This window comes from Penicillium daleae (assembly GCF_028827525.1).
Source record: "Penicillium daleae strain IBT 16125 chromosome Unknown utg000008l_segment0_segment0, whole genome shotgun sequence".
Classification (NCBI taxonomy): Eukaryota; Fungi; Ascomycota; class Eurotiomycetes; order Eurotiales; family Aspergillaceae; genus Penicillium; species Penicillium daleae.
The window spans coordinates 1,708,483-1,735,125 of record NW_026623156.1 but is presented as its reverse complement, the minus strand read 5'-3'; the positions used below and the strand labels follow the sequence as shown (position 1 = coordinate 1,735,125).

At 49.6% G+C, this 26,643-nt stretch overlaps 6 protein-coding genes across 6 annotated transcripts; 2 read left to right on the top strand and 4 right to left on the bottom strand.

Moving 5' to 3' along the window:
- Positions 1–31: 31 nt before the first annotated feature.
- Positions 32–8,218, bottom strand: N7458_009261 (type I polyketide synthase; the record flags this gene model as incomplete). The annotated part of the gene is made up of 6 exons (XM_056912643.1): positions 32–883; positions 936–4,838; positions 4,893–6,031; positions 6,087–7,440; positions 7,492–7,905; positions 7,988–8,218. The coding sequence occupies 6 exons, from the start codon at positions 8,216–8,218 to the stop codon at positions 32–34; spliced, it is 7,893 nt and encodes a 2,630-aa protein (XP_056761492.1).
- Positions 8,219–12,770: 4,552 nt separating this feature from the next.
- N7458_009260 (NRPS-like protein biosynthetic cluster) lies at positions 12,771–16,040 on the top strand (the record flags this gene model as incomplete). The annotated part of the gene is made up of 4 exons (XM_056912642.1): positions 12,771–13,052; positions 13,112–13,379; positions 13,441–15,596; positions 15,651–16,040. The coding sequence occupies 4 exons, from the start codon at positions 12,771–12,773 to the stop codon at positions 16,038–16,040; spliced, it is 3,096 nt and encodes a 1,031-aa protein (XP_056761491.1).
- Positions 16,041–16,258: 218 nt separating this feature from the next.
- On the bottom strand, positions 16,259–17,446 carry N7458_009259 (uncharacterized protein; the record flags this gene model as incomplete). The annotated part of the gene is made up of 2 exons (XM_056912641.1): positions 16,259–16,766; positions 16,830–17,446. 2 exons carry the CDS (start codon positions 17,444–17,446, stop codon positions 16,259–16,261), a joined length of 1,125 nt encoding a protein of 374 aa, XP_056761490.1.
- Positions 17,447–19,054: 1,608 nt separating this feature from the next.
- N7458_009258 (alkaline phosphatase) lies at positions 19,055–21,143 on the top strand (the record flags this gene model as incomplete). Its single annotated transcript, XM_056912640.1, has 3 exons — positions 19,055–19,170; positions 19,251–19,453; positions 19,504–21,143. 3 exons carry the CDS (start codon positions 19,055–19,057, stop codon positions 21,141–21,143), a joined length of 1,959 nt encoding a protein of 652 aa, XP_056761489.1.
- A 2,038-nt stretch (positions 21,144–23,181) lies between these two features.
- Positions 23,182–23,512, bottom strand: N7458_009257 (uncharacterized protein; the record flags this gene model as incomplete). Its single annotated transcript, XM_056912639.1, has 2 exons — positions 23,182–23,252; positions 23,308–23,512. 2 exons carry the CDS (start codon positions 23,510–23,512, stop codon positions 23,182–23,184), a joined length of 276 nt encoding a protein of 91 aa, XP_056761488.1.
- Positions 23,513–25,106: 1,594 nt separating this feature from the next.
- On the bottom strand, positions 25,107–26,563 carry N7458_009256 (FAD-binding oxidoreductase; the record flags this gene model as incomplete). Its single annotated transcript, XM_056912638.1, has 2 exons — positions 25,107–25,871; positions 25,937–26,563. The coding sequence occupies 2 exons, from the start codon at positions 26,561–26,563 to the stop codon at positions 25,107–25,109; spliced, it is 1,392 nt and encodes a 463-aa protein (XP_056761487.1).
- Between the last annotated feature and the right edge of the window lie 80 nt (positions 26,564–26,643).

Here is a 26,643-nt window from a genome sequence, read left to right as displayed (position 1 = left end):
GTGAACTAATGCAAATCATAATTCGTAAACCTTAAGTTGAGCGACCTCCTAGCAGGCGAGTTGTCCGAGCAATCTTCTGGCTGAGAGATCGGATATTCTGGGCGCCCATGATATCCAAAAGAGAGACGTCGGCTTTCAGCTCCTTGACGATCCAGGAGCGGAACTCCATTGAGACTAGTGAGTCGATGGCTCCGAATCCGAATCTCTGAACATCAAGGTCTGACACGGGAATTGAAAGAAGGGAAGAGAGCCTCTCGACGATTCCATCAGACACTACCGAAACTGCATCATCGATAGAGGACACTGAGCTCAGAAGAACGGCAGTGCTGATTGTCTTTTGGTCAATGGACTCTGCAGCCTTTGCGGCGGTAGTGTTACGTTGATGGGTAAAGAGAGAGTAGTTGAGGTATGATGGCGACGGAATGCCATTTTGCTGGCACAGTTCCGCCGTCGGAAGGCCCAGCACGAGCTGCGAGTGGGGAGTTGATCGATGATGGTTGATCTTCTGGTACATTGGATCAATCAGGAATTCAATTGCACTGTGAACTTCATCTTCCCGAAGCAGTTCGAACAACGTGGCCGTTTGAGTACGCATTGAGTCTTTGTTCTCCGCCACCCAGCCAATGCTTGACACGCTGCCCAGGTTGAGGCTGTAGGTGTTCATGCCTCGCGCAGTGCGGTATGCAGCGAGGGCGTCTTGGAAAGTATTTCCTGCTGCATAGTTGGCTTGACCACGGTTACCAAAGATACCTGCAACGGAAGAAAGCATGACATAAAAGTCCATGTTTGTGGGTAGGAGCTCATGCAAGTTCCAGGACCCTTCGACCTTTGGTGTGATAGCGGTCTGCCAGTCGCTCATGGACATGCTCGCAAATGCACCATCCTGCAAGATAAATTAGCACTGAGGTATTTGGGCCGATAGAATAATGACTTACCTGCAAAGTCATGGCGCACTGGATACACCCTTTGATGGGAGGTAGACTAGCAGCACAGTCCTCGACGACAGACTTGACATGATCGGCATTGGAAACGTTGCATATGAAGATACGGGCCTTGCAACCCGTGGCTTTCAAGTCCTCTAGCATTTCAGCTACAGGTGCGGATACACGACCTGAACGGGAAAGGAACACAAGGTTCTTCGCACCACGGGCGGCCATCCATCGAGCCAGACTGCGGCCCAAGCCACCCAGTCCGCCGGCAAGAACATAAGAAGCGTGCCTGTCAAATTGATATGGAGATCGAGCATCAGGAAGAACGGGGATGAGGTCAGAAGCTTCATATTTGAAGACGAACTTTCCAACCCTTCCATTGCTGCTGTCTTGTACTTGATCACGTTCACCGATCTTGGCGAAATATTTGATTGTCAAGGGTTGAGAATGACTAATCTCGCCGTTCTTGTACAAACCCAACGCCTTCGTCAACAGTCTTTTGATCACATTCGGTCGATACTGAGCTAGGGCGGATATGTCAAGATTGGCGATGGTCACGTTAGGTCGCACAGACGAGAGATCAAACATGGTTTTGTTGACCTTTGCTCCCGCTGTGTCGACATGAAGGACGGTACCAAATGGAGCCACGCAAGCCAATAATTCTTGCAGACTCTCACCAGAAAGAGTGTTAAAAACAACATCAGCTCCAGTGCCATTCGTGCACCGCATGACGCCGAAAGTAAAGCTGTCAGTCTGCCTGGAGAACACATGGTCTTCAGGGATTCCATACTGAGAAGTGAGGAAATCTCGATCTTCTACCGTTGACACGGTGGCAAAAATTGTTGCTCCAGTTGTTTTGGCATACTGAATTGCAGCCTGACCGAGAGGTCCAGCTCCGCCGTGAATCAAGACGGTGTTGGCTTCAGACAATCGAGCCACATCCGCTAATCCATAAAGGGCAGTGACATAGACAGAGGGAAGCCCAGCAGCGACGGAAAATGAAATTCCAGGGGGAACCTTGACAGCCAGTCTATGATCAAGTCGCACAACAGTCCGGAAGCAGCTTTTGCGTTCGTCGCCCGTAAGGAAGACGACGTGATCACCTGGGGCAAAGTCTTCGACAGTAGGGCCAACGCTCTTCACGATACCAGAAGCTTCATTCGAGAGGTTGGGGGAGCTGGTGTCCGCATTTAACCCGACTGCACGAATTTCGACTTCAATTTCCATCTCGTGAATTGGACCATCAACGGATGTGTCTGTTGACCAATATTGTCCTCGTGTACCAGGCTTTGAGGAATCTAACTTAATGGGGCGGTCAATCGCTCCAAGAAGCTTCATCTCAGGTGCCGCACTCGACGTCTGCACAGCGAGAAACCCATCTGGCTCTTGCCACTCGCGTAATCTGCCGACTTCCATAGTTCCATCCCGCAGGCGGTACTCAGCATGTCGGTCCGCCGTCGGAATCGGTGTGAATTGATGCTCAACAATCTTTTCAATCCATGTTGCCAGGTCCTGCCCGCGAACGATGGAAGGATCGTCAACCTCCAAGGTCACAATATTCGAGCCGTCTGCGTCTCGTTCCCATCGAACAGTCCGAAGCAGACCCATGCTCATACTTGTCAATGGATGGGAAGATGGGGTTGGGGTCAACCACAGGATGCTCGGACATTCCATGAGCATTTCCCTCAGCGCAATGAACTCCTCTTGCTTGATATTTGAAAGGAAGGGGATTTCCAGGTCGATAAGGGAAATACAAATCGAATCGGATCCAGTGATGTAATTGAGTTCTGATGGCCCTACAACGATGACAGCCTGCGAGCCTTCCTTCCCCTGGAGCTTATGTCGAAGAGTGGTGACTGCGTCTTCTGTGATGGATGACCCCAAGGTCAGAATAAAAATATCCCGCGAAGGCATACTTTGTGGAGCAACGGCGGTCGAGACAAGAATGCTTTGCCACGTCAAGTCTTCATCAGCAGAGCTTGGGTACTCGATTTCAACACCTGTAAACCCGGAATCGATGAGGAGTCTATTCCATTCACAGGATGGAATGTATGGGCACCATCGTCGCATGGGCTCATTGCCGAGCCACCACCCAGGAAGCTGACCAAAGACAAGAGGGTACCACAGGAAATCCTGTCGAATTCCTTCCTGCATGATCAATTGACCTCCAGGTCGAAGAAGAGATCTGAGATTGGCTAGTGCATTATGTAAATCCGCGGTGGCGTGGATCACATTCCCTGCGAAGATCAGGTCGTAAGAACCAGGCTGTAGACCCTGCTCAACAGGATTTCTCCCGATGTCCATCGTCTTGAAGTTCATGATGCTGTTCCATGACTGGAATCTGCGTTTGGCTTTGTCGAAGAACCCCGATGAGATATCGGTGAACGTATAGCTTGCAATGCTGCCTCTAGCAGGGGCCAATTCGGGTGAAAGTACAGCGAGAATTTCCGCGGTGAAACTGCCAGTGCCACCACCAACTTCAAGAATGTTCAGGCCGGAGTGTTTGTGACGAAGGAGCTCCAGGTGGTTGTGGAGATGCTTGGGCAAGTTGTGCAATTGAAGGCCCTCCTTATATACATCTTCCATGATACTATCTTGTCCGAACATGAGATGAAGAGGATCAATCTTATTCCGCATGACACCAACAATGCCGCGGCCCATCCGGATGGTAATTGCGCCTTCAGCACTGTGACGCTCAACCTCTGCATAGAGAGATTCTTTGAGTGACTCGTCGCGAGCCAGTTCGCGGAACTTGGAGTGGGGAAGATGAATAATGGTATTATGCTCAAGCTTGTCTCGCATGTGCTTCATCCAATCGTAGAATCTGCGGAGATGCAAGTCAAGGGATGTGACGTCCAGGTCTTGGAGCTCATCCAGGGCATCCATGACATGAAGCATAGTTGCAAGTTGAAGCCGCTGAGTCCACAGTCGCTCCTGGCTGCTATCAGCATGTTCAATTGAAACCGAATTGTAAGCAGACTTGGAATCGAGGAAATCAACGTCCGGCTTCCAGTCGATTACTGTGCAGAGCTGCCGTTTCAGAGTCTCATCAGATCCCGACTCAAGCGGAGTGAGCTCAATGTCATTCATATTGATGCGCTGCACTTTGGTATACGCGTCGAACACTTGTATGCGACCTTGGAATTTGCCAGCCTTCGAAGGAGCGACGGATGCATGCCCAGTGAATTTGTGACCCGGCGAAGAGCTCATGTCGGCGGAAACCCACATATCACGAATGAATGTAGGGAGTCTAATCGTGTCTAGAGAGTTCTTGCCATTGAAGTCAATCACTGCCGCGATCATCATGTGTATCATACTGTCCATGGTTGCGGGATGGATCAAATGAGAATGCATGTACTCCTTGGGCATTGCCTTGGCAATGTTGGGGGTCGAAACCGTGCCTGTCATTATTCCGCATCTTGAGCCACTGGTACGCACATTACCGAGATTCTGAAAGAGAGATCCAAAATTGAGGCCCTCTCTTTGAAGATTCTTGTAGATCATCGGAAAATTCATAGATCGGATACAGTCTTTCTCAGCCCGTCGGAAGCCTTCCCAATGGGCTTGGGCTTTTGCTTTTGCCTCGCGACCATTGTCAATAGGATCTGTAATCTTTGCAGACTCAATTGCGATATCACCAGAACAATGCTCAGTCCATTTCTCGCTTGACTCATTGTATGAGCTGATGTGAAAGCGACGCCAAGACTTGGTGTCCGATGATGCCTCGGAAGCCGTCATCGACAGACTCACTTCAATACCCTGTTTCGTATCGGGAATGATCAGGGCTCTTTGGATGTGGACATGACGCAGTTGAAACCCGTTGAGTTTCGCTTCACCAGCCAGCTGCCGAGAAGCCTCAATCGCCATGACGAGGAAACCAACGCCTGGATAGACATAGTTACCGGTGACCTGGTACATATTAGCAAGTGGACTGAAAAAAGGGGGAACCAAAAAAGCTCTTACCATGTGATCCCTCAGCCATGGGTTCTCGTCTAACCGGACGAAATGCCTCCACCTGGGCAGATTTGGGTCCCAGTCCGCGACAGGTGCACCGAACAGATCATGACGGGGGTACTTTCTGTTTCGCAGGTTTCTGCTCAATCGACTCTCATAGAGGGTCTTCTCCGTATGCTTGAAGCTATATGGGGGCAGGTCAACCAGGAGTCGAGGCTGTCTCTTTCTCCGAGGGCGAGAGGCAAGATTAATCTTGTGCAAGTCCAGAGGATAGCCGTTGACAGCCAAAGAACCAACGGTATTGAGTAACACGTTCAGGGTATGATCATTCCGCTTGAGTAAACCTAGATATTTCGCACTTGGCTGGTCTTTCTTCAATCCCAGTGTCTCTTTGATCGCGCTTTGAAGTGTTGAATGTGGTCCAACCTCAAGAATGTGCAGATTGCTCTCGCCAGATGCATCCGCTGTTGCTCGCGCATGCATTTGGTTCAGCGCCTTCGTAAATTTGACAGGCGATACCATGTTATTGACCCAGTATTGGCCAGGGAGATGTTCTTGCTGAACCTCTTCGCCGGTAACGGTTGAGAACATATGCACCATATGAGGCGTGGCTAACCGACCTCCAGAGTGAAGTGAGCCCATGAGATGAAGATAATCCGGGGCAATTGCTTCCATGTGAGCAGAGTGGTAAGCATTTTGAACATTGAGTTTCCGGCAGAATATCCCGTCAGCGTCCAAGAGCTCTTTCAGGGCATCAATCATGGCCTCGTCACCAGATACCGTGTTGTTCTTGGGGCTATTGTGACAGGCAATGATAAGCTCTCCTTTCCGACACTTGCGCACTGAATCGAGATACGATTCAAGGCGGGTTCCATTCAGGCCTACGGCCATCATCGCTCCGTTGGCGGCGGATTGTTTCGATGAGACGTAACCACGGAAATATGAGACCTTCCAAGCGGCCTCGCGCGATAACTTGCCTGCACAGTAGGCGGCTGCAATTTCACCAGATGAGTGGCCGGTGACGTATTTTGGAAAAATTCCCCAGCTTGCCAGGAGATCTACCAATGCCACCTGCAATGCAGTGCAGACGGGGTGGGAAATCTCGGGAAGGTTGATCCGTGTCGACTTTGCTTCGGCAAAGAGCTCGTCTACCATATGGATTAGCCTTGAGCGTTCATATCATTAAAGGGATAAGCGTCTTACCCATCAAGAGCCAGGGACTTCCTAGCCGGCGGATGCACTCTGAGGCTTCTTCCAGTGAATCCTGAAAAACGGGAAAGGCCATCAATGCTCGACCCATCGCTTGGTATTGTGCACCCTGTCCAGTAAACACGAAGCTGATCTCCGGTGCAGTGACTGTCCTTGTGGCGCTCGCAAAGTCTGATTCTCCCAGTGTCCACGCAAGCTGTTTGACAGTGGACGCTGTTACAAAACCTTTCCAAGGGAAGATAGATCGATGGCGAGAGAGTGTGAAGGACAGATCGTCAAGAAATTGATCTGTTGGTTGTGTCTGGCTCAATTTCTTGTTTAGATAAGTAGCATATGTAGAGGCGTTACGTTTCACGCCATCTTCATCAAATGCAGATAGCAGGAAGACATGCGGAACCTCGATGAGGCTATCGAAGGTTGAGAACCCCAAACCTGGCGAGTGGCAGAATGTATCGCTCGTGGGCGTGTCAACAAACACAAAGCCACTACCTGAATGATCACTATCGTCTGCAGAATCGGAGTGCCCGTAAGACTGATCAGTCTCAGATCCGAGACTTAGCTTCCTTCGTGGCTGTGTTTTCCCTGTCCACGGGACGGTAGGTGCGGTATTATGAATCGCTGAGATTCTGCGTTCTTGAAGATAATGGTAGGCGTCATCCAAGACACAATGAGCATTAGTGCCTCCAATACCAAATGAGTTCACAGATACTCTGCGGAGTCCCTTTGAAGGCCACGGCGTCTTCTTCGTTGGAAATCTGATGTTCCAATCATTGACCGGGATCTTGGGGTTAACCTCTTGGAGACCATGATTGGCTGGAATGATCCCTGACTCAAGCACAAGGACAGATTTGATAATGCTTGCTATCCCGGAACCTCCTTCCAAATGTCCAATGGTCGATTTGACTGCCCCAACATAAAGAGGACCATCTCGACGGCATTTGAAAGCCCTCGACAAGGCCTCCGCCTCGATAGGGTCTCCCGTGCTCGTGCCAGTTCCGTGAGCCTCAACGAATCTGGTTTGTTCCATGTCCAGTCCAGCTCGCCAGTAGACTTCCCGGATAAGTCTCTCTTGTGCATTGGAACTAGGTACGGTGATTCCCGGCGTTCGACCATCTTGGTTGACGCCGGATTCTCGGATGACTGCACGGATGGTATCGCCGTCTCGTACCGCGGCGTTCAACGGCTTTAGAATTACGGTGCCAACACCCTCCCCACGGGCATAGCCTTCAGCACGAGCATCGAAACTGAATGAACGCCCTTGGGCCCCTAGTAGACCGTGGTGGCCCATTCCAATTGTCTCGACCGGGTTCTCCAAAATGCTGACGCCGCTGACGACCGCCTTCAAAGTCTATCAGTAATTGACTGCAATTAAAACCGGAAAGGAAATGAAATGACTTACCATGTTGGTCTCTCTGGTTCGCAGGCTTTGTACAGCGAGATGCAATCCAACCAGACTACTCGAGCAGGCTGTGTCGATTGTCATACTGGATCCCTTGAAGTTGAAGAACCAGCTGACTCTGTTGGAGAGGGTGGAATTTGTTACACCGGTTGGCTTGTATTTAACCGCAGTTTCTGGGTCCGAGTTGAGAATTCCAAGGTATTCGTGGTTAAAGCCGCTCACAAAGACGGACGTATTGGACCCTAGGGCAGTCTCCATAGTGATGCCAGCATTTTCCAAGGCATGGTACACATTCTCCAGGATCAATCGCTGTTGCGGGTCTAGGGTCAGGAGTTCGGTTTTGGAGATATTAAAGAACGGGCTGTCGAAGAATGCCGGATCTTCAGAGAGATAATGCCCTCCTTGAACATGGAACTGAATATTTGAGACATGTATCAGCTAATCGTGGGTATACCCAGGATTTTGGAGATGCTGATCAGCGTGAGGATAAACTAACCGTTCCTCCATGTTCTGGATCTGGGTGATAGAATGCGTCTGCATTGAATCGTTCCTTGGGAATGGATGACCAAGTTGACCGCGCTTCCAAAAGCAGCTGCCACAGCCCTTCCGTGGTGGTTGCATTTTGTGAGAAACGAGTGGCCAGACCGACAATAGCAATAGGCTCTAGTGTATCAGCCGGTGCGACCCGATCGCCACTGGCCTGACTGACCAGTGACAAGGGCCGCATCTTGTCTTGTAATCTCTGGATCGGTGGATATAAAGAAGGTTTCAATAACGGAATGGTTCCCCGGAACACTGCCGGATTGTGAGAGAAAATCGAGGTGGAGCTGTCATATTTCTATTTCGAAGAGCCCAGGGCAAAGGTCCACGGTCCAAAATATCCACCAACAGAGTTTAGGGATGATGGAGGGATGGAAGGAACGGGATTTGCATGCGCGGCGCTAGGGCCAAGCCGCTGGTGCAAGCCCGAGGCAGACTTGCGATTCAGTTGATGCACAGGAGATGTAAGTTCGGATTCGGGGAGTCGGATCTCTCAATGCTGGGCTTGAAGTAGCAGCGTGTACTGTACGTTTGTTGTTGATCTTTTTGGGGCAGCAAGAGCAACGCAACAAGATCCCATTAACCAACCGCAAGAATGGAAAGTTGGCGCAACCTGAAGCTTGGAACGCCTCACGTGTTGCCGGTCTGATGGGATTTACTTTCTCTTTTTTTTTTTTTTTTTTTTGTCTATTTTTTGGGGTCTTTTTTCCCTATTTTCTTGCTCCGTCAACTGTGGAGCCCGACTCGTGCGAGAGCCCTCCGCAATCAAACCCAGTTCTCTCCGTCCCCAACACTTAGCAAAGCTCACTTATCGGCACTCATATCCTATTTGCACGTTCTATCAGGTACATGATCCCATTCCACCGGAAATGCAAGTACATACTTTTCTCTTTCTTTTTTCTCCGACGGACTGGGCCCGTGGGGGCTTGAACGAACGCTGGAATCTGGATGGCTTCTAAGTGGCACACTGCTGCAAGTCCCAACGCCCGCAGATCAAGTTCAGGCTTCCCGCTTCTCTAACGGCTGCAGGCCTGTCATTCTCCACTCGCGCTAATTGGCCACGAGGGCTACCAGTCCCCTCGTTCTGGTCGCGCCCCCTTTCCTATCCTTTTCGGTGCGTTCGCGTTGGTTCGCAGGTATGCGTCGTGCTGTGGTCAACTTCGCAATAATGACATCCCCTGCAGGAGATCGCCTTCGATCGTGCAGCTCCGAGGTAGACATTTGCTGTTGTTTGCCAGGGAGCTCCATGCGGAGAAGGGGCCACTGGCAATTCTAGAATTCTCCGAGACGGGAACCCTTGTTAGCCTACCAGATTGTCCCGTCTATTCCTTCCAGAATTGACCCGACCCTATCACTGTCTGTGGTGAAATCTCGGCTCCCTGTACAGAATAATAGTACAGCAACCAGGGGGTCTCACGGTCTCTCCATCCAAATGACGATTTCTCAATTCGCCAGTCCAGGCCCACTGTACACCTGGTAGATCGTCGCACATTCTCGTTCAGTCTCGGGGGCCTGCTTATCTGGGCAGGAGTTGGCCACCCGACACCATGGTAACTGGCATGATTCAAGCGCGCCCCACTGCCAGTGCCACTGGTCTCGCAAGGACAACGGATGAGCCGGGCACTATCCACAATTCGCGTCTTCCACAATCCTGCCGCGACGCACGCGGACTGATTGGGATGACAATACAACGTGATGACTTGGCTGGTAGACTACCATTGCCATGCTGCAACGCAATAGGCGTCTACAATTGCTGTCTAGACCCAAGCAGGCGTTGCCTCGCGAGGACTTTGACATCGCGCTAAGGTACACCTCTCAGTGCAACTAACCCCGCCATAGAACGTGGGAATCCCACATTGGCCCATCTCACCACAAAATGCCGGTACCTTTTGTCGGATAATGAAAACAGTGCATCCGCCGTTGGTGACCAGGTGAGCTTTGGAAAGCCCGACATGCAAGCTATGCTTTCGTGGGGTCCGACCCCCGCCATTGATGACATCTTTGAGGCCCTTTCATGCTCGTAGATCGCTGCCAGGAATATCTCGGGTCGCTCGGTTGCCTTCAACGGCATATCTGATCCCAATTTTCAGACTTGGTGGTGGTGGTGGTGGAGGTTCATTATTTGGAATACTTCCTAAACCGTTGATAGACACGGAGCAGCACGCGGGCGAACGAGGTGGACATCATGGCATGTTCCGCGTTGCCATTGGCCAGACTCAGTACACAGAGCGCTGATAGACTTCCCTCGGTCCGTATGGATGGTTAACGAAGAGCGGGGTGAGGGGTACAGGCCAGAGTATGGGAATTCTTCTCCGTCCAACGGAAATTCCGAGTCAATGGGCCTTGATCCAGCGCAGAGGAAATGAATCTGCTGCAAGTGCGATCGGTAAATCTCGGGGTTCATCCGTGCATTTGAAACCGAATCTCACTCTAACCGTTTCTACGGGATTTCCAGCTGAGAACTATGAAAATGGGCATATAGAGCGTCGCTTTCCTGTTCACCTTAATCTCTCCTCTACCAACTCCAAATTCCAAGCGCATTCTCGATTGTTCGATATACGCTAGCCAAAACGTCACACCGCCGTTCTCCTCTATGGCGCTACTGAAACTGCCTCGCTACAATCCTGAATTGCCAGCTAACAAGGCACTTCCGTCGTAGCTGACGCCCAGGGGCGCCAGAGGGCCTAGTTTCAACGGCGCTTAACTAGATCCGATTGGGCTAAAATTTGATATACCTTATCTACTTCATTCTATTCTTTGTCTGTCGGGCAATACTGCAGTAGTGTATTGACTAGGTTGGTCAATAATGTCTCGTTCAGACCGAATGCATAGAAAAGGATTCAGTTTCCGTACTTCTTGACTTGAGAACATGGTGTTGCGAGTCAGCGGCTAAATGTGGCCGACCCGAGCCTCTCTATCCAAATAGGAAGGCCTGTCTAGTCGAAGGAGAGAGATGTATGAAGCTGGGACAGGAAATTCTCTGGCATCAGATATACCCTTGCCACAAGAAAAAGGTAGTTGACAGCTTTCCACCAGACTCGGATCCATTTTCTTGGATTGTACTAGCATGTTTTTCGCTTTCATGTGGAAATTCCCTAGTCTCTCAGGATTCATTAACGGTCCAATTGCGTACTCTTCTTTCATCACCTCTTGACCTTAGCGTTTTTCTCCTAGAAGACACGGAATGTGCTCCATTTCCCCCGGTTTTCCTCTTTCCTTTGCCCATGAGGTTCAGTACAATCACTTCAAATTTCATTAGAAGTGCTTTTTGAGGGCCGCTTTATGAATACCATGATCTATCAAGGATATCATATGTCCTATATTTGTCGAACTCTCCATCAGCCAGATCAAATTCTTGCCTGAGAGCTACCTAGGTAGTTTCCGAAAAGATGGATGTCACATTCTACAGTTCAGCATGATGTATATTTGACGCTAATTCACTTCGTCCACAGTACTTCGGGGCTCATTGGCAGTGTTTACTGGTAATAGGATACAACGGAGTGATCCTTTAACTAGTTAACTATACAATTCTCCGAACAATAGTCATGGAGTCGACTTAACCTAACTAACTAGTTAACTAGTTAGTTAATGGATGCGATAGCTCACATATGTGGTGCCTTACGTTTGCCTGAACTGTCAGGCATCAAGTCAATATTTATGTTCTCCGTCCTTCGACTGAGATTCGTTCTTCTTTCTCTTCCTTGGTGTGTTGCTTTAACTATCACAAAGAGCAATCTACATGCATCTGAGTATATGCCTCGTGACAACAGGACAACGTGATACGACGAATGCTCTCTAATGAGCTAACCTTCCAAGGATCTGCGATCTAGGTGAGCCCACTCGCAACAGCCGAGGTTGCTTTGGCATTAACGTTTCGAATGGTCGCTGATTTCTCTCCCTAAGGACCAATTTGACCCTGCGATCGCGATCATCTTATTAAAACTGTCAAGAAGCAAGAATCAGATCGTGGTCGCAGAAACAAATATGTTGATGTAATGCATTTGACAATGGATCTGCAGATCTCTCGCCCATCGTGCTCGCGCTCGGGCCACTTTGCCTGTGATTGCAAATCTATGCCACGCCTTAAACGAAAGGCAAAGACATACTAATTATTGATAAACTTGCTCTTCCTTGTGTCCTTGAGAGTATGGGGTATCTGCGCATGCGAGAAAAAACCCCTGTACACCGCTAATCTTTGACGCATGCCGGATATTTGTTTTGTCGCCTGCCTCGAGGCAGTCAAAATTTGTGGAGCTGAATCAACTCCTCAGAACCAATCTATTTTGGACACAGTATCATGGTCACGGAATTCAGTATACATGACTATCTGCAGAATGTGCAACTAGTGCAGACACATGACCACATAGCTCCTTAGGCACGGTCGCTCGTGCGACCTTGAGTGAGGCGCTCGCAGGGCTAAGACGCAGCTGCATCGAATAGATCAAAATATAGAGCCTAAACCTTCTCTCGAGCTACGATAGAGAGTCGTTCTGGGAGCTTCGACCAATGAGCGTCAAGATTGGTAGATGTGATCACTCTGCTGTGCTACCCCAAGTACAGCTCTAGCTGAGCGAGTTCGCCTACACCCGCAGGACACCTATGATCGGCGGCTAGCTAGCATCGCGTGCAGATCTCCCTCATCCACAGCGAGAGAGCAATGTATAAGTAGGTATATATACCAGTTCGCTCCAGACACTTTCTCCTGATCTCAAGTCTTGTTTCAATAGTAAATTTCTGCAATGGGTTCGATCAGCGAAAACTCTACCGTATTGCGTTTGCTAGACTGCTTACATGCACGGGATCCCGCCGCACTATACTGCCTTCACCCAGCCTCCTCTGAAGTCTCCGACGGATGGGTAGAAATCACCATCGCTGACGTGGTTGGCGCCACAAACCGCCTTGCTCTTTGGCTCCACGAAAATGTGGCTTCGGCCGATGAGCCGCAGGCTCTGGCATATATGGGCGCAAATGACATTCGCTATTGTGCGTTTGTCTTTGCGTGCATGAGGCTTCGCCATACGGTATCGTCCCAGCAGTCCTTCTCTAATTGAGTTTTATCGAGTCACTAAAGAGGCAATAGGCTGTTCTTGTCTCATCAAGAAATTCAGAACAAGCGTCCAGTCATGTCATCAATGCCGTGAACTGCTCCAAGTTTGTTTACACGCCCGAACGGAGTCGGCAGGTTGACGAGATAAAAGCGGCCAACCCATCATTGCAAGCATGGCTCATGCCAGATCTTTGGGACATACTCGACCGCCAATCCACCGTTCCAGTGCCTATCATCAAGGAGCCTGCAGAAGACCCAGAAGACAGGGTGGCGGTTTACATCCATAGCTCTGGGACTACCGGTTAGTAGAAGGAGCCTTGATTCTCTAATGTAAGCTAATACCAATATTTTTCAACTTTTAGGCATGCCAAAACCTGTCCCAATGACAAATGGCTATTTTATCGCCCTGCAGCAGATTTTCGAGCTGCCAGCTCCAGAAAATCGAGTTGGGAGCAACATTGGCGCTGCGGGAAGAGGCAAACGCGTTCTCTCTGTCAGCCCGTTTTTCCACCTCATGGGAATTCTGAATATGATGGTACCAATTTTAGCGGCGACGCCCTTTGTGTTAACCCACGAAAAGCCGCTAACGGTTGATCTTCTTGCCGAAGTCGTCAAGCATGGACAACCCAAGACGGCTAATTTAGCACCGTCCATGCTTGAGGAGCTCAGTACATCTGAGCTGGGCATGGAATGCTTGAAGACATTTGACATGCTTACCTTTGGCGGTGCCCCCATGGCCCGCGAAGCTGGTGATCGCATTGCCAAGGTCGTCCATCTCCAGTCGGTGCTTGGGTCTAGCGAATGTGCTATTTTTGGAGCCCTGAAGTATCAAGAGAAAGACGAGTGGCCGTATCTTGAATTCAATCCCTTTGCCGGGTATGAGATGCGCGACGTAGGAGATGGATACCACGAGCTTGTAGTGGTCCGCGGCGAAAAGGGTCGCAGCCTGCATGCCGTGTTTCATACCTATCCGGACAGAGCAGAATATGAGACTGGGGATCTATTTACTCCTCATACAGAAAAGGAAGGCCTCTGGCTCTATGCCGGTCGGAGAGACGATGTGATTGTTTTGAGCAACGGTGAAAAGTTCAACCCAATCAATATGGAGGAGATTATATCTGGGCATCCTCTTGTTGCTCGAACAGTCGTTGTCGGTCAAGGCCGCTTCCAATCTGGTGTTCTGGTTGAACCCGATTGGGATTCATGGAATGGCGAGCCAAGTGCCTTGATTGATGATATCTGGCCGTTTGTGAAGAAAGCGAACGAAGCGGCTCCTGGGCACGCTCAGATAATGAAGGATCGTGTCGGGGTCACCTCTCAATCTAAGCCGTTTCAATTGACGGCTAAAGGCACCATCAAGCGACGAATGATTGTCAATGATTATGCGGATGAAATTGATGCACTGTACGCCGAGGCCGACCAGCTTGATGTGGCCCAGATCCCCAAGGATGCCACTCGGCCAGACATTTCTAGCTATGTCGCATCGGCGCTGTGTGATATTCTAGAAACTAAAGCCTTTGATGAGAATGCAGACATCTTTGCATCCGGTCTCGATTCGCTCCAGACCCTGCGCTTGGGTCAAATCTTGCAAGCTTCTTTGAAATCTGCTCGTCCTGGCCTTGGGGCAGCATTTGGCAGCGCGCAGCTATATTCTCTGCCGACTATTGCTCAGCTGGCTGAATATATCTACGGTATCCTTCAAGGACAGGATACAGCACCTGCTACCACGGTAGTTGAAAGTGACAACGATCGAGAGACACGAATTGCCGATCTGGTTGGAAAATACTCCGAGGGATTCGGTCAAAATCATGCCGTTATTCTCACTGGCTCAACCGGATCTTTGGGCTCCTACTTGCTATCCGAGCTGCTTCGCGACTTCAGTGTCACCAAAATCTACTGTCTCAACCGGTCCGCAGATGCTGCCCTGAGACAGCTTCAGAGTCTCCGTGAAAAGGGACTCACCACCCTCAGTCAATTCCCGCGCCGTGTGGAATTCCTCCAGGCTCAGTTTGGTGCTGAAAAGCTGGGGCTGGATGACGCCAAGTATGACGAGATGTTACAGGAAGTTGACACAACCATTCACAACGCGTGGAAAGTGAACTTCAACCATCGAGTCGAAGCCTTTGAGAATCCACACATCGAGGGTGTACGCCGTCTAGTGGAGTTTAGCGTTGCCAGCGAAAAGACAGCACATATTCATTTCATCTCGTCCATCTCCACTATTGAAGGATATAATAAGGGGCCGTCTATTCCTGAAGTGATCTTCGACGATCCTAGTTCTGTGCTTCGTCAGGGCTATGGAGAATCAAAGCACGTCTCCGAGAGAATCTGTGCTATGGCATCGGCCAAGTGTGGCGTTCCGACAAGCATTCACCGCGTAGGCCAGATTGGAGGCCCAACTACGGAGCTGGGAATGTGGAATAAGCAGGAGTGGGTGCCGTCGCTAGTTGCATCCTCCAAGACGATCAAACAGATTCCAAACTCACTGGGTTCGGTGTCGGTGCAGTGGGTTCCAGTGGTAAGTGTCCCCAAATCATCTGTCCACTATAGACAGCTAATGGCAGCTTGGTAGGATATCTGCGCCAAAGTGATCACCGACATTGTTCGCACTCGACGCTCCACGCAAGAAGATGAGCCATGCGCGGCTTTCCACATCGTCAACCCCAAGGTTGCAGATTGGCAATTGCTCATCCCAGCTGTGACAAAGTACTTCGATGTCGAGCCTGTTGATATTCAAACCTGGATCGCAACACTAGAGAGTTTCAACAACCCGACTGAAGATGATCTGCGTGACAAGCCCGCGCTCAAGATCTTGGACTTTTTTAAGGCGATCGCGTACTCGAATGAGGCGGGTCCATCGACAGAGACGATCAAGACAGAGGCCGCTAGTAAGACCTTGCGACGACTGCAAGCGATCGATGCCCCCTTGATGGAGAGATGGATAAACCAGTGGAAGTTCTGAGTCGGTACTCTAGGGTCTCGTCAATAGACATCATAATCTGCTCAAAATAACAATCCATCAATCTATGATCGTACACCTGAGATATTCTGCATGAAAAGATAGACAAATTTCTCTTAAACATATCCAAGATCCTAGGATACACAAATGAATTATACGTAGGCGATGACAGGTACGTGGGGGTAGCGTGGATCCTTATCAAAATGACTGGGTTCGCTTCATTAGGCCAACTGCATGACCAGTCCCTCCTTGAGAGCCTTGATCGCCTCCCCGGCCAAAGGATCCTTGCCGTCAAAGCTGGCCTTCTTACGTTCGGGCCCAGACATGGTAGTGATATCGAAACGGTCGCCTCCAAGCTTTTGTTCTTTTCCGAGCTTCTTCAGCTCCGCCGCAAAGCCCCAAGGGTCATTCTTCTTAGCGGTAGGCTCAGGCAGCGAGCCCTTGCCGGTCGCAGGCACGGGGTCTACCGGCTCGCTGTCTTCCGACACATCCTGAAGGACAATCTTATGCTTCTCAGCATACGCATGCAGATACTTAGGGAGATCCTCGAAAGCATCAGAGTCTTCGGCGTATTCATCGAGGCCAATAGCCAGTCCCATGATCATCCCAATATTCTTGATCTCAGAGTCCGGTTTCAATAGATCGTTGCGCTCGAGGGTTGCCATCATCGCGAGGAACATCGTTCGAATGGCATGGAGGAGTACCTCCAGGCCTTCGCCATCGTCGATCCTGTAGTCGATTAAAGGTTAGACGAGGAACAGTGGGCGATAGGAGGCTAGCAAGGCAACATACATGAACAAGGCGGCGGGGTCGAAGCGATGGAAGAACAGTAAAATGGCTTCACAGATATACCACTGTTGCTTCCAGTCATCCTTGGCCTCTTCGAAGTCGAGGAACAGATTCCCGAGCACCTCTACCAGCCCATATCCATAGAAGTCATTGTAGATGTACATTTCAAACAAGTCCGGGTCACGCAAAGAGCACATGATAGCGGTGGTGCGGAACTTCTGGATGCCTCCCAAGGATAGCGTGTAAGGGTGATCAGGGTGATCTTTGCTTGGCTTGGTGCAGAGACAAGTCTTGCCATTGTCGCATGGAGGACGGTCAGTCTTCTTGGGTTCGCCCTCGCCGTCTTCCTCATTGTCATCTTCATCGTCCTCGTCGTCCTCGTCCTCATCGTCCGATCCAGAAATTGGTCGGCACTGACAGACAAACTCCCAAGCAGACTCAGGATTGTGCGTCATCATCGTGCGATATTCCGTGTCGGCATTTGCGGAGCCAGAAATACCCTTTGACCATCGCTTGCTGCGAGGAACCTGGGGCTTCTCCGGCGCATCGTCGGTACTGGCTTTGGACTTTTTGGATGCGCTGGCAGGTGCGGCGTCGGTGGACTTTCTTTTAGGGGGCATGGCGTTGGATATTCCGATGGTCAGTCCAGAAGTGAGAGAGCGAGTTTGATGGTTGTAGGTCTCTCGCGATGGAATAGGAGGACGTGGCTGATAAATTAGTCCAGCCAAACGCGTTGATCTGAAACGACGCGTCCCAACCTTAGCAAAGTGACGTCACTCGACAACAGGGCCTACGGAAACGGAAATCTATCAACAATGCCGTTGGGAGGCCCACGATCAACTTTGTGGTCTAATGTCTTAAGGGAAAGGCGAGGATCCGTATGTCTAAAAAAAAAAAAAAAGCTACACCAACGCGCTCCCGTCCTCGTACTGACTCGACGGGGTGTTGATGTATTTCTTGTTAGTCGGCTCATGACCCTCAAGATAGATTGGATGCCTGGGTTTGGTATAGCCCGTAGTCAGTGTCAAGGAACGGACATTGACAATTTCAAGTGCTCATTCAACTAGAATAGCAAGCATCAGAATCATCATTTACCCCGCATTGGAAATTAATGCTCATCAATTCAAGTATTGATCATACCTTCCCCGCATGTTCGCCGTTCAGACACTGGTAGGTTGGCGTGGATAGTATCTGTTTTGCTCATATCCATCAGATCTCTAATTCTTGACTTAACACGGTGCATAGGTATGAAATTTAACTAAACTCTTCTGATTGATCGATTTCATTAAATAGAACCCGATGGGCTGGGAATTACGGTGTAGGGGTAAGATGACGGAGGAAGGAGATGGGTACATGGAAGATCGCCTAATGGCGCAACTCGGAAAAGGCCGGATGCTCAAAGTGTGGATGCAATATTTGATAGGCTTCTCGTCTCTTTTGAATATGGTCTTATAACCTGAGCAATAGTGAATTCTGCAAGTAATAGCATCTTCATTAGTGTTGAAGAATGACAGCCGGTCGCGATAGTAGGGAGCGTGGTGATAAGCTGGTACCTCTGCACTCGATTGTATACACACAGGACTCTCACGGTAACATTCCACAACATTCAATGTAGTCAATGCAGTCAAAAGTGAGTCATTCAATCTTTCGAGAGATACTCACAGTTTGGATAATGTGCATCGCCAATACTTCCACACGAATATCGGCCATCGGCGATCGAGTGCCTGCCAAGGCCACGTGATAAGCGGAGGGCCAAGACTTGATGGCTTGGCAAAAAGCCTCCCCAAGAGTTCCCAAGACTTCCAAGACTTCCCAAGACCTCCGAAGCTTTCCAGACACCAGTCGAGAGTTCCGCACGTGCAAATGCTGCGGATATCCCATTTGCTACATCAAATATCATCATACAACCGGTTTGACAGGCGTCAGGATTATGCCCAGCATGGTGACACCAGCGGAAGTAGGCTGGTCCCTGCACGTTGTAGCTTGGAGAGCCTCTAACGTCCCTCTGATCGCAACACGCCGGATATTTGTTCGTTTGCTCTCTGGAAGCTTGCTTGGCACGAGATTTGGCAAGAGATCTTATCTCAGGAACCAGCTTCGTGGACTTCCGGTCTGGCGGACTTAAAAAGACATCTCTCACCTGCCTTTTTCTATTCTTTTCTTCTTTTTTCCCCCACCTCTCGTCACTTCTCCCTCTCCAACCCTCTTCGATCAGACCAGCAGTCAAGATGCAGGCTCTGTCATTCCTCTTTACGATCGCAGCTGTGATATCATTCGCAGCTGCTCAGACTCATCAACGTCTGGGTGGCTGCCCTGACTTGGGCTGCGTCTTCCCTCCGGACCAGTATGTATCCCGTATCACCGCGGCGATACAAACTACGCTGGATTGTCAAACTAACAAGACTTCTTTTACCTCCACCTTAGGGCTGACTTCCTTGCCGGTCAATTCTTCGATATCCGTCTTGAGGTTCACTCTCCGGTCAATGGCTCTGAGGCTCGTGTTGGCGAACCCGACCCCAACTTCACCTTCACTATCGCCAAGAAGGGTCACGAGGGTGTCCCAGCTACGAAACTCTTCCATCAGGATGAGCCAAAGCTGGAGCGATGGGACTTCAGCTGGTACGAGGGTAAGGATCTTCCCGTCCGTCATGTTTGACCAGATATCTAACAAAAACAGACCTATTCGCTGAGGATGCTCACACTCCTTCTGTTGTCAACGTCACTTCCAAGATCTTCCGTCGTGTGGCTCTCCATGAGCCTGGTGAGTATGAGGCCACTCTTACTTACTACGGAACCCAAAAGACAGTGGCCAACTGGCTCGTACGGAAAATTCCAACCAAGCGTCGTGCGAAGAACGTGATCCTGTTCGTTGGTGACGGCATGACCACAAACATGATTACTGCTGCCCGTCTCATTGCTCACAAGAGCGTCAACGGCAAGTACATGTCCAAGATGGCTCTCGACAAGTTCCCCGTGCTGGGCCACCAGATGACCCACTCGATGGACTCGTTCATCACCGACTCGGCCAACTCTGCAACCGCCCTGTACACCGGTCACAAGACGACTGTCAATGCTCTGGGTGTGTACGTTGATTCTTCCAAGAGTCCATTTGACGACCCCAAGTTCGAGACTATCGCGGAGATCTTCCGTCGCCAGTACCCTCATGCTGGTATCGGTATTATCTCGACTGCATTCTTGGCTGACGCCACACCTGCTGCCCTGACTTCCCACACCAGCAAGCGTGGCGAGTATGACCACGTCATTAGCACTTACTACGAGGGGCTGACTAACTACACATGGACGGAGTGGACTGGCCCCGACGTCCTCCTTGGTGCTGGTGCTGAGAACTTCCTCAAGTCTGAGGATGCTAGACGGGAGTACTACGACTTGTTCGCCAAGAAGAACTACAACGTTGCTTGGAACAAGACCGCACTGCTGAAGGCACCCAACGGTGACAAGCTGCTGGGCGTCTTCACGACGTCTAACCTCCCCACTTGGTTGGACCGCAACGTCTACCAGGCTAACCTGCTGAACAAGACCAACTACCCCGATGGTTCTGGTCGTGACGCCGATGACCTGCCCGGCCTCAAGGAGATGACTCTCAAAGCTATTGATGTGCTGCACCAGCGCAGCGGTAAGGAGGGCTGGTTCATTATGTCTGAGGCTGCCAGTATCGACAAGCAGATGCACACCCTGGACTATGATCGGGCACTTGGCGAGCTGCTTGAGCTTGATGACACCGTCAGTGCTACCATCGACAAGTTGAAGTGCATGGGCGAGCTAGAGGACACCCTCATTATCGTCACTGCTGACCACGGCCACGGCTTCGATGTCACTGGCTCCGTTGACACCAAGTATCTCGAAGCCCAGCATGATGACCGCAACAAGCGCAACGCCATTGGCTATTACGAGAACTCCGGTCTGTCCCAATACACCGTGGGTGGACCCAATGCCCTGCGTTACTCGGAGGGTGTTCACTTCCCTACTCACTGGGACCCCCGCTATACTCTGCACTCTGGCGTGGTCGCCTTCCCCGACCACCGCGAGAACTACGAAGTGCACAAGGACGGCCCACGCACCCCCGCTGTTGCCTCCAAGAACGACAAGTTAGGCAATGTTGCCAACTACAAGGATGCTGTCACCGGTTTCCTCGTTAACGGAACCCTGCCTGTGGATACCAATCAGGGTGTCCACTCGCTGACTGACGTGCCTGTGTTTGCCCGTGGTCCCTGCCAGGAGCTTTTCGGTGGTGTGATTAACTCCATCGATATCTTCTTCGGCATGGCCGAGTGCCTGGGCCTGTCGGAGAGTAAGTGAGATTGGTGGCGTTAATGGAACGAGAGAGAGAGAGAACTCATGCTTAGCTCTGGAGAACAGAAGCTGCATAAAAATTAACAAGTATTTTTGGGCTGATCTCTAGATCAAGCCGAGCAATGCATTTGATAATTTTCTAATTTCTACTATGATGGTTCCTTTCATTCCGTTACCGTGGCTTCTTAAGTTCAGTAGCTCCCAAACTGTTATTTTACTACACTGCCAAGTGGACAAAGCCGTGTTCCTCGGAGACTGAATAATAGCTTAACCATTCCAAAGCTCAACGGAACTACTTCCACAAAGCAAGCGCCGCAAGAGATTGGAGCAGTCATGCAGGGTGAAACATCCATTTCGACCAAGAAAACAGCCGGATATACTCATGACTATTTCAAACCTGACAATATTGAGTAAAGAAATCTAGCAAACGGAAATAGTAGAGTCTTGTAGGGGAAATTGACACTCTGATGGCTGTTACAGTACCTTCTAGTATTATGCTTCATTTGCCAGATGCTGTCAGACACCGGGGAGGGGTATACTTCCGATCGCCACATGATGTAATGTGGGAGGAATCCGCGGATGGGTGGAAGGTCTTTCAGAGAGGCATTAAAAGATCCAATGGTGCGTTTCTTGGTGGTGGATATGACCGACTGGACGGAAATGCCTGAAAGCCTAAGCTGTCCGTATGTGGAGATATCCCCGTCATGTTGAGCGCAATGACGGGTGGTAATCCAGTGATGTATATCAAGACTTGTGGAATACCCATATCTTACATATGACCATTATCTATGTCCTGAAGTCAAGACAAACCGTCGATTTCCTTTCTAGTGTCGTCGCATAACACGGGGTGGCCGTTTGATGTGCGCACAAGCAAGTGGATGATACTCATGGTAACCCAAAATCCAGGTTTAAACCTCACATTCTTCGCCGATATTCCGTGAAAAGAATTAACCTAGTCTCTCGGGTCTTGCAGCTCCTTCAATTTAACTCTATGAAGTTACACCGCCGTCCTTGGTGCGATCCTACCGTTACCAGTGAAGAAATCGGATGAAATGGAATTACCCCAATAGTTTCTACTTTTGAGTATGTTCTGGCACTACTTTTGACGATCTTTCAGACAACTTCGGAGGAACAATATAATATCCACTAGCCAACTCTTTCATCTGTGGGTACTGTAGGTGACAAGTGACACCTGGATCTTGCCGAGACCTCCCCGATAGTGCCGGGCTATGTCGAAACTAGCTTATCGGAATCGTTCCACGCGTGTTCCAACCCTGTCGAACACGAAGAATCCGTGGAACGCATATGTTATTACGTGCTCTTGTAGTGTTTGCGTGGACTAACTTGAGAAACGCGGGGTGTTGACTACCTCTTGTGGCTCTCATGTGGTTCTAGCTCCGATGCCCCCCTACCCCGTCACTGTCGGGGCTGTTTTATTGTCTTTCTTTTTCATTTTTTCACATTGAACATAGAAACATTTTTGGACCTAACCTAATCCTATATCGCTGACGAGCTACGATATTAGGTAGACAGCTTGTATCTCCCATGCGTTATGCTCAACGATGTCCACGGGCCAAAGGTGACGACCGGGAACTTCCCTTAGGTTCTTGAGTATAGCTTGATTGTCTAGCGGGGTTGATCACTGTCCCGTGAAACTTGATTTTGACTCTGCTATATCCCACCTTCTTAGCTTATATTCTCCTCGATCTGTTCATCCTGTTACGAACCATCTGCAAAACTGAAGTATTTGCCCCCCAAGAGTGAGGACCCTATGTGATAAAGTTCGCAGGCATGATGGTGAAATACCTCTACATGAACTGTGATTTACTCTCACAGAAAGTGTGAGACCATGAATTATCATTTGCGTAATGAGTGACTTGGACCCCACGGTCCTTGATTATACTATTGTCGCTGAGCGCGTATCTCCGAACCCGCCCATCAATGCCAGGCCAGAATCGTAGCAACGGTGACTTCACAAAAGAATGAATTATGCCCAGATCCAGGCGTAGTGCTGGAAGATGGCAATTGCCTAGCTTAGAAATAACTAGGGACCAAGAGTGCAAGCCGACAAGTCCAAGGATGTCAACGAAAGGGTGTATGGAGGAGGACCACTGCCTATACCGACAGCGTCAGCAGATACAAAGAAAGAACAGGATGTTAAGGGCAATACTCAGCGCAAGGGTATAAGCCACAGAGCAAGAGATGGTTTGATCTGGAGCAAGAATGTCGGGCTTTCCACTGTTCTTGAAAACGTTGATAATGCTCTTGAGCTGATCTCCGCTCAAGACCACGCGCTCTGAGACATTTTCAACTGGAACAGCTAAGGCTGCGACCGCGAGGGTTACCAGAGTTCCAAAGGTTGCTTGAAATTTCATATTGAAATTAGTCTCTTGGTACTTGTATGTTGCTGGAGATATGCAAATCCTTGTCTTAACTCTTGAAGATACGAGGGTAGAAATGGCAAGCAAACTGCTCTTATATAGCCGTGAATGGCAGTTCAAGCTGACATTTCCATGCATGAAGTCTACAGTTTGCGTCACACGGCTCGCCGAGTCAAGCCAATGCTGTCAGTCAGGTAGTAGTATTACAGACACAGCATCGAGCAACCATGCTACCACCACCACAGACGGGAAAGAACTACATAATATGTCAGAAAGAATCCGGGGGACTCCAATAGGTTGCTTCCAAACGAAGAGCCAGTCCTCTCGGTTCACTCCGGAGGGTTCCAATAGGCTTTGAATATCGCCAAGGCTGGAACAATATGGCATGATTAACCGCTCCAACAAACCCAATGTCTGTATTATGTAACCCTGCAGTCGTTCTTAAGCTTTCTGCAAATATCAGCAGTTTATGGGCTAAAAATGAGTACTAGATTTCCATGAAGTCTCTAGACTTGCTATCCAATACGCAACAAGTTCGTATTTCCGGAAATCTTCTTACTTCAACGTAGCGTTGGACTCGAGGTCAAACTTCACAGATCGAGTTACATTGTTGTAGTCCTAATGTGAATTAAAGCTATGCCTTACAGCAGATTGAGAAACAGTAGAACATGTACCACATCCTCCAAAACATCCGATTTAAGGACAATCAAAGTGAAATGAGCTAGGTCCTAGCACACAGATTTGGTTACCTATCGGTTGCACATCAATATCCAGAAGATATAAACGCATATTTAGTTGAATAGACCTACTGCAAAATGACCCGATCTTGAAGTCTGTAAGATTGCAGCGAATGATTATCTGTTCAATCCAACTGGGTTGAGGGGAGAAGGTATATGGAACCCCTCCTAAAGTCAAGTTATATTTCACGAGGGCTGATAAATTTTGATATTTGTTGGCTGGGTTGCAATCGGGGAAAGCTTCAACAGAGCTAAACAGAGTCATTCCAATGGCTATGGATTTGAGTATATTCATGGTTATCATATTTGGTGGCGTTGCTTCCTGGTTAATATTTCTTGATGAATGAGGCTGGTGAATATTAAAATAATAATTTAGGGTGATAACCAGTACTTTTATATCGAATCCTAACATTTGTGTATCATTCTTTTGCTCTTTCAGTCTCATTTGGGTCATGTTGCTTCGGCGTATGATCTGGCAAACTTCGGACTGCGACAGTAGGCCCCCCCTTCTTCTGGTAACGACATGCCGGGAAGCGCGACGGCCTTATAATCAGCATGCAAGGGGTCAATTACATAATTATATCTCATTCAAACGGTGTCTGCAAATTTTTCTTTCTCTATGTAAATTATTCCATCGTTATATGTATGCTTCAGACTTATCCAAGCCGGGTACGCTTTTTACTGTATGCGTCTGTAGCGTGGCCACTTCGGGAAGGGCTAAACACTCAGGTCTTTGTGACAATTGCGGATAAATATTCTACTGCTATCGCGGAAAGAAGATAGGAGATTGCTGGATATAAACTGCATCAACCGAATTCTATGCGAATATTCCCTTATAGCGATTGAATCGCTTATTTCAAAGCTGGCACCGTCAGGGAAAAGACACCCTCCGGGTCAAACTTTGCCTTAAGGTCTTTCAACACTGCTGCTTTAGGACCATACGTCTTATCAAGCGCCTCAGTCGCTGACTTAGCCTGAATTGCAGAGTTATACACGGAGACATAAGCCGTTGGAAGCAAAATCTCCGGGTCGGCCCGCTTGATTTCTTCAGCAGTGGAGAATGCCCATTGGCGTGACACTTCTTGATCGCCACTTGTAACATATCCCAAGAGCTCGAGCATGTAATGCGGCTCACGGGTTGCAAAGACTGACGCGTGATTCTGAGGTCCTGCAGATGGCCCACGGAGCTGATGTATAGACAACATGGCACCACGGTCAGATGGCATCTGGACAAGATTGCGTCCAATTGCCTCGGCCAGGGGCGAGGTGATACGGCGGGCATTGTGCGAGAAGCCAGAGCCGGCAATGTTTGAGGGAACAATAGCGCCATTGGCGGCAAACCATTCTGGAATTGTGGTAGGTGCGACCAGGTTCACCAGAAGAGGGCCAAGGCCAGCGATCTTTTCACTCCATCGCTTTCCTTCCTCGATATCGGTGCCGCTCCACAAGAACAAGGCGCCAAAAGCGCGTCCGGTGGGCCCATTGAAACAGATCTGTTGGATGGTGAGCTGCGGGGGTATACCTTCAGAGTCAAGAAGCTTCTCGTAGGCCGCATTAAATTCCACGCAAGTCTTCACGATATCAGTTGGGTTGAACAATATCGGCCCAGCCAGAAGCTAAGGGAAGAATTATAAAGGTTAGTGTCCATTCGATTGACGAGAATCTTACCGGGAATGCTTACACTGGTGAGGGGATAGACTTTGATTGTAAGATCTATGATTACTCCAAAGACACCGCCAGCGCCACGGATACCCTCTAGAAGAGCCTCATCGGCTTTGACGATATCACCGTTGGGATTGACAACGGTCGCGCCGAGGATTTGGTCCACTCCGAGACCCCAGTGTGATGAAAAGGGCCCGTATCCGCCGTACGTGGACCAACCCACGTAGCCAACTGTTGGAATTGCTCCAGTTGGAGTAGCTAGACCATGTTCCCAGAGCTTGTTGGCGACCTCATCCTGGAGAATACCGCCCTGGACCGTGGCAGATTTGCGGTCAGACGCGATCGTCACTCCAGTCAGAGCGCGCATGTCAATCAGTAGCGCATCTTGAGCAACGCAGCGGCCCTCCAGGTTATGGCCACCCGATCGAATGGTGAAGGGAAGAGAGTTTAGCTTGGCATGTTTAACCAGAGCGGCAACATCAGACGGCGATTGCGGCTGAACTACAGCCAGTGGGTTGTCTAAACGGGCACCATTCCAGGGTTTACGAGCAGCAGCGTACTCGGGAGAGGAAGGTGGAATGTATTTGATGGTGGGGCAGCCCTGGAGGAAGGCCTCGAGGGCGGTAAGCTGGTTGGTGCTGCCCATCTTGTAGGGGCTAGTCCGTCAGTAGATACTCCGTAGATGGTGATGAACTGTCATTCCTCGAAACATCCATGGGATCAGCG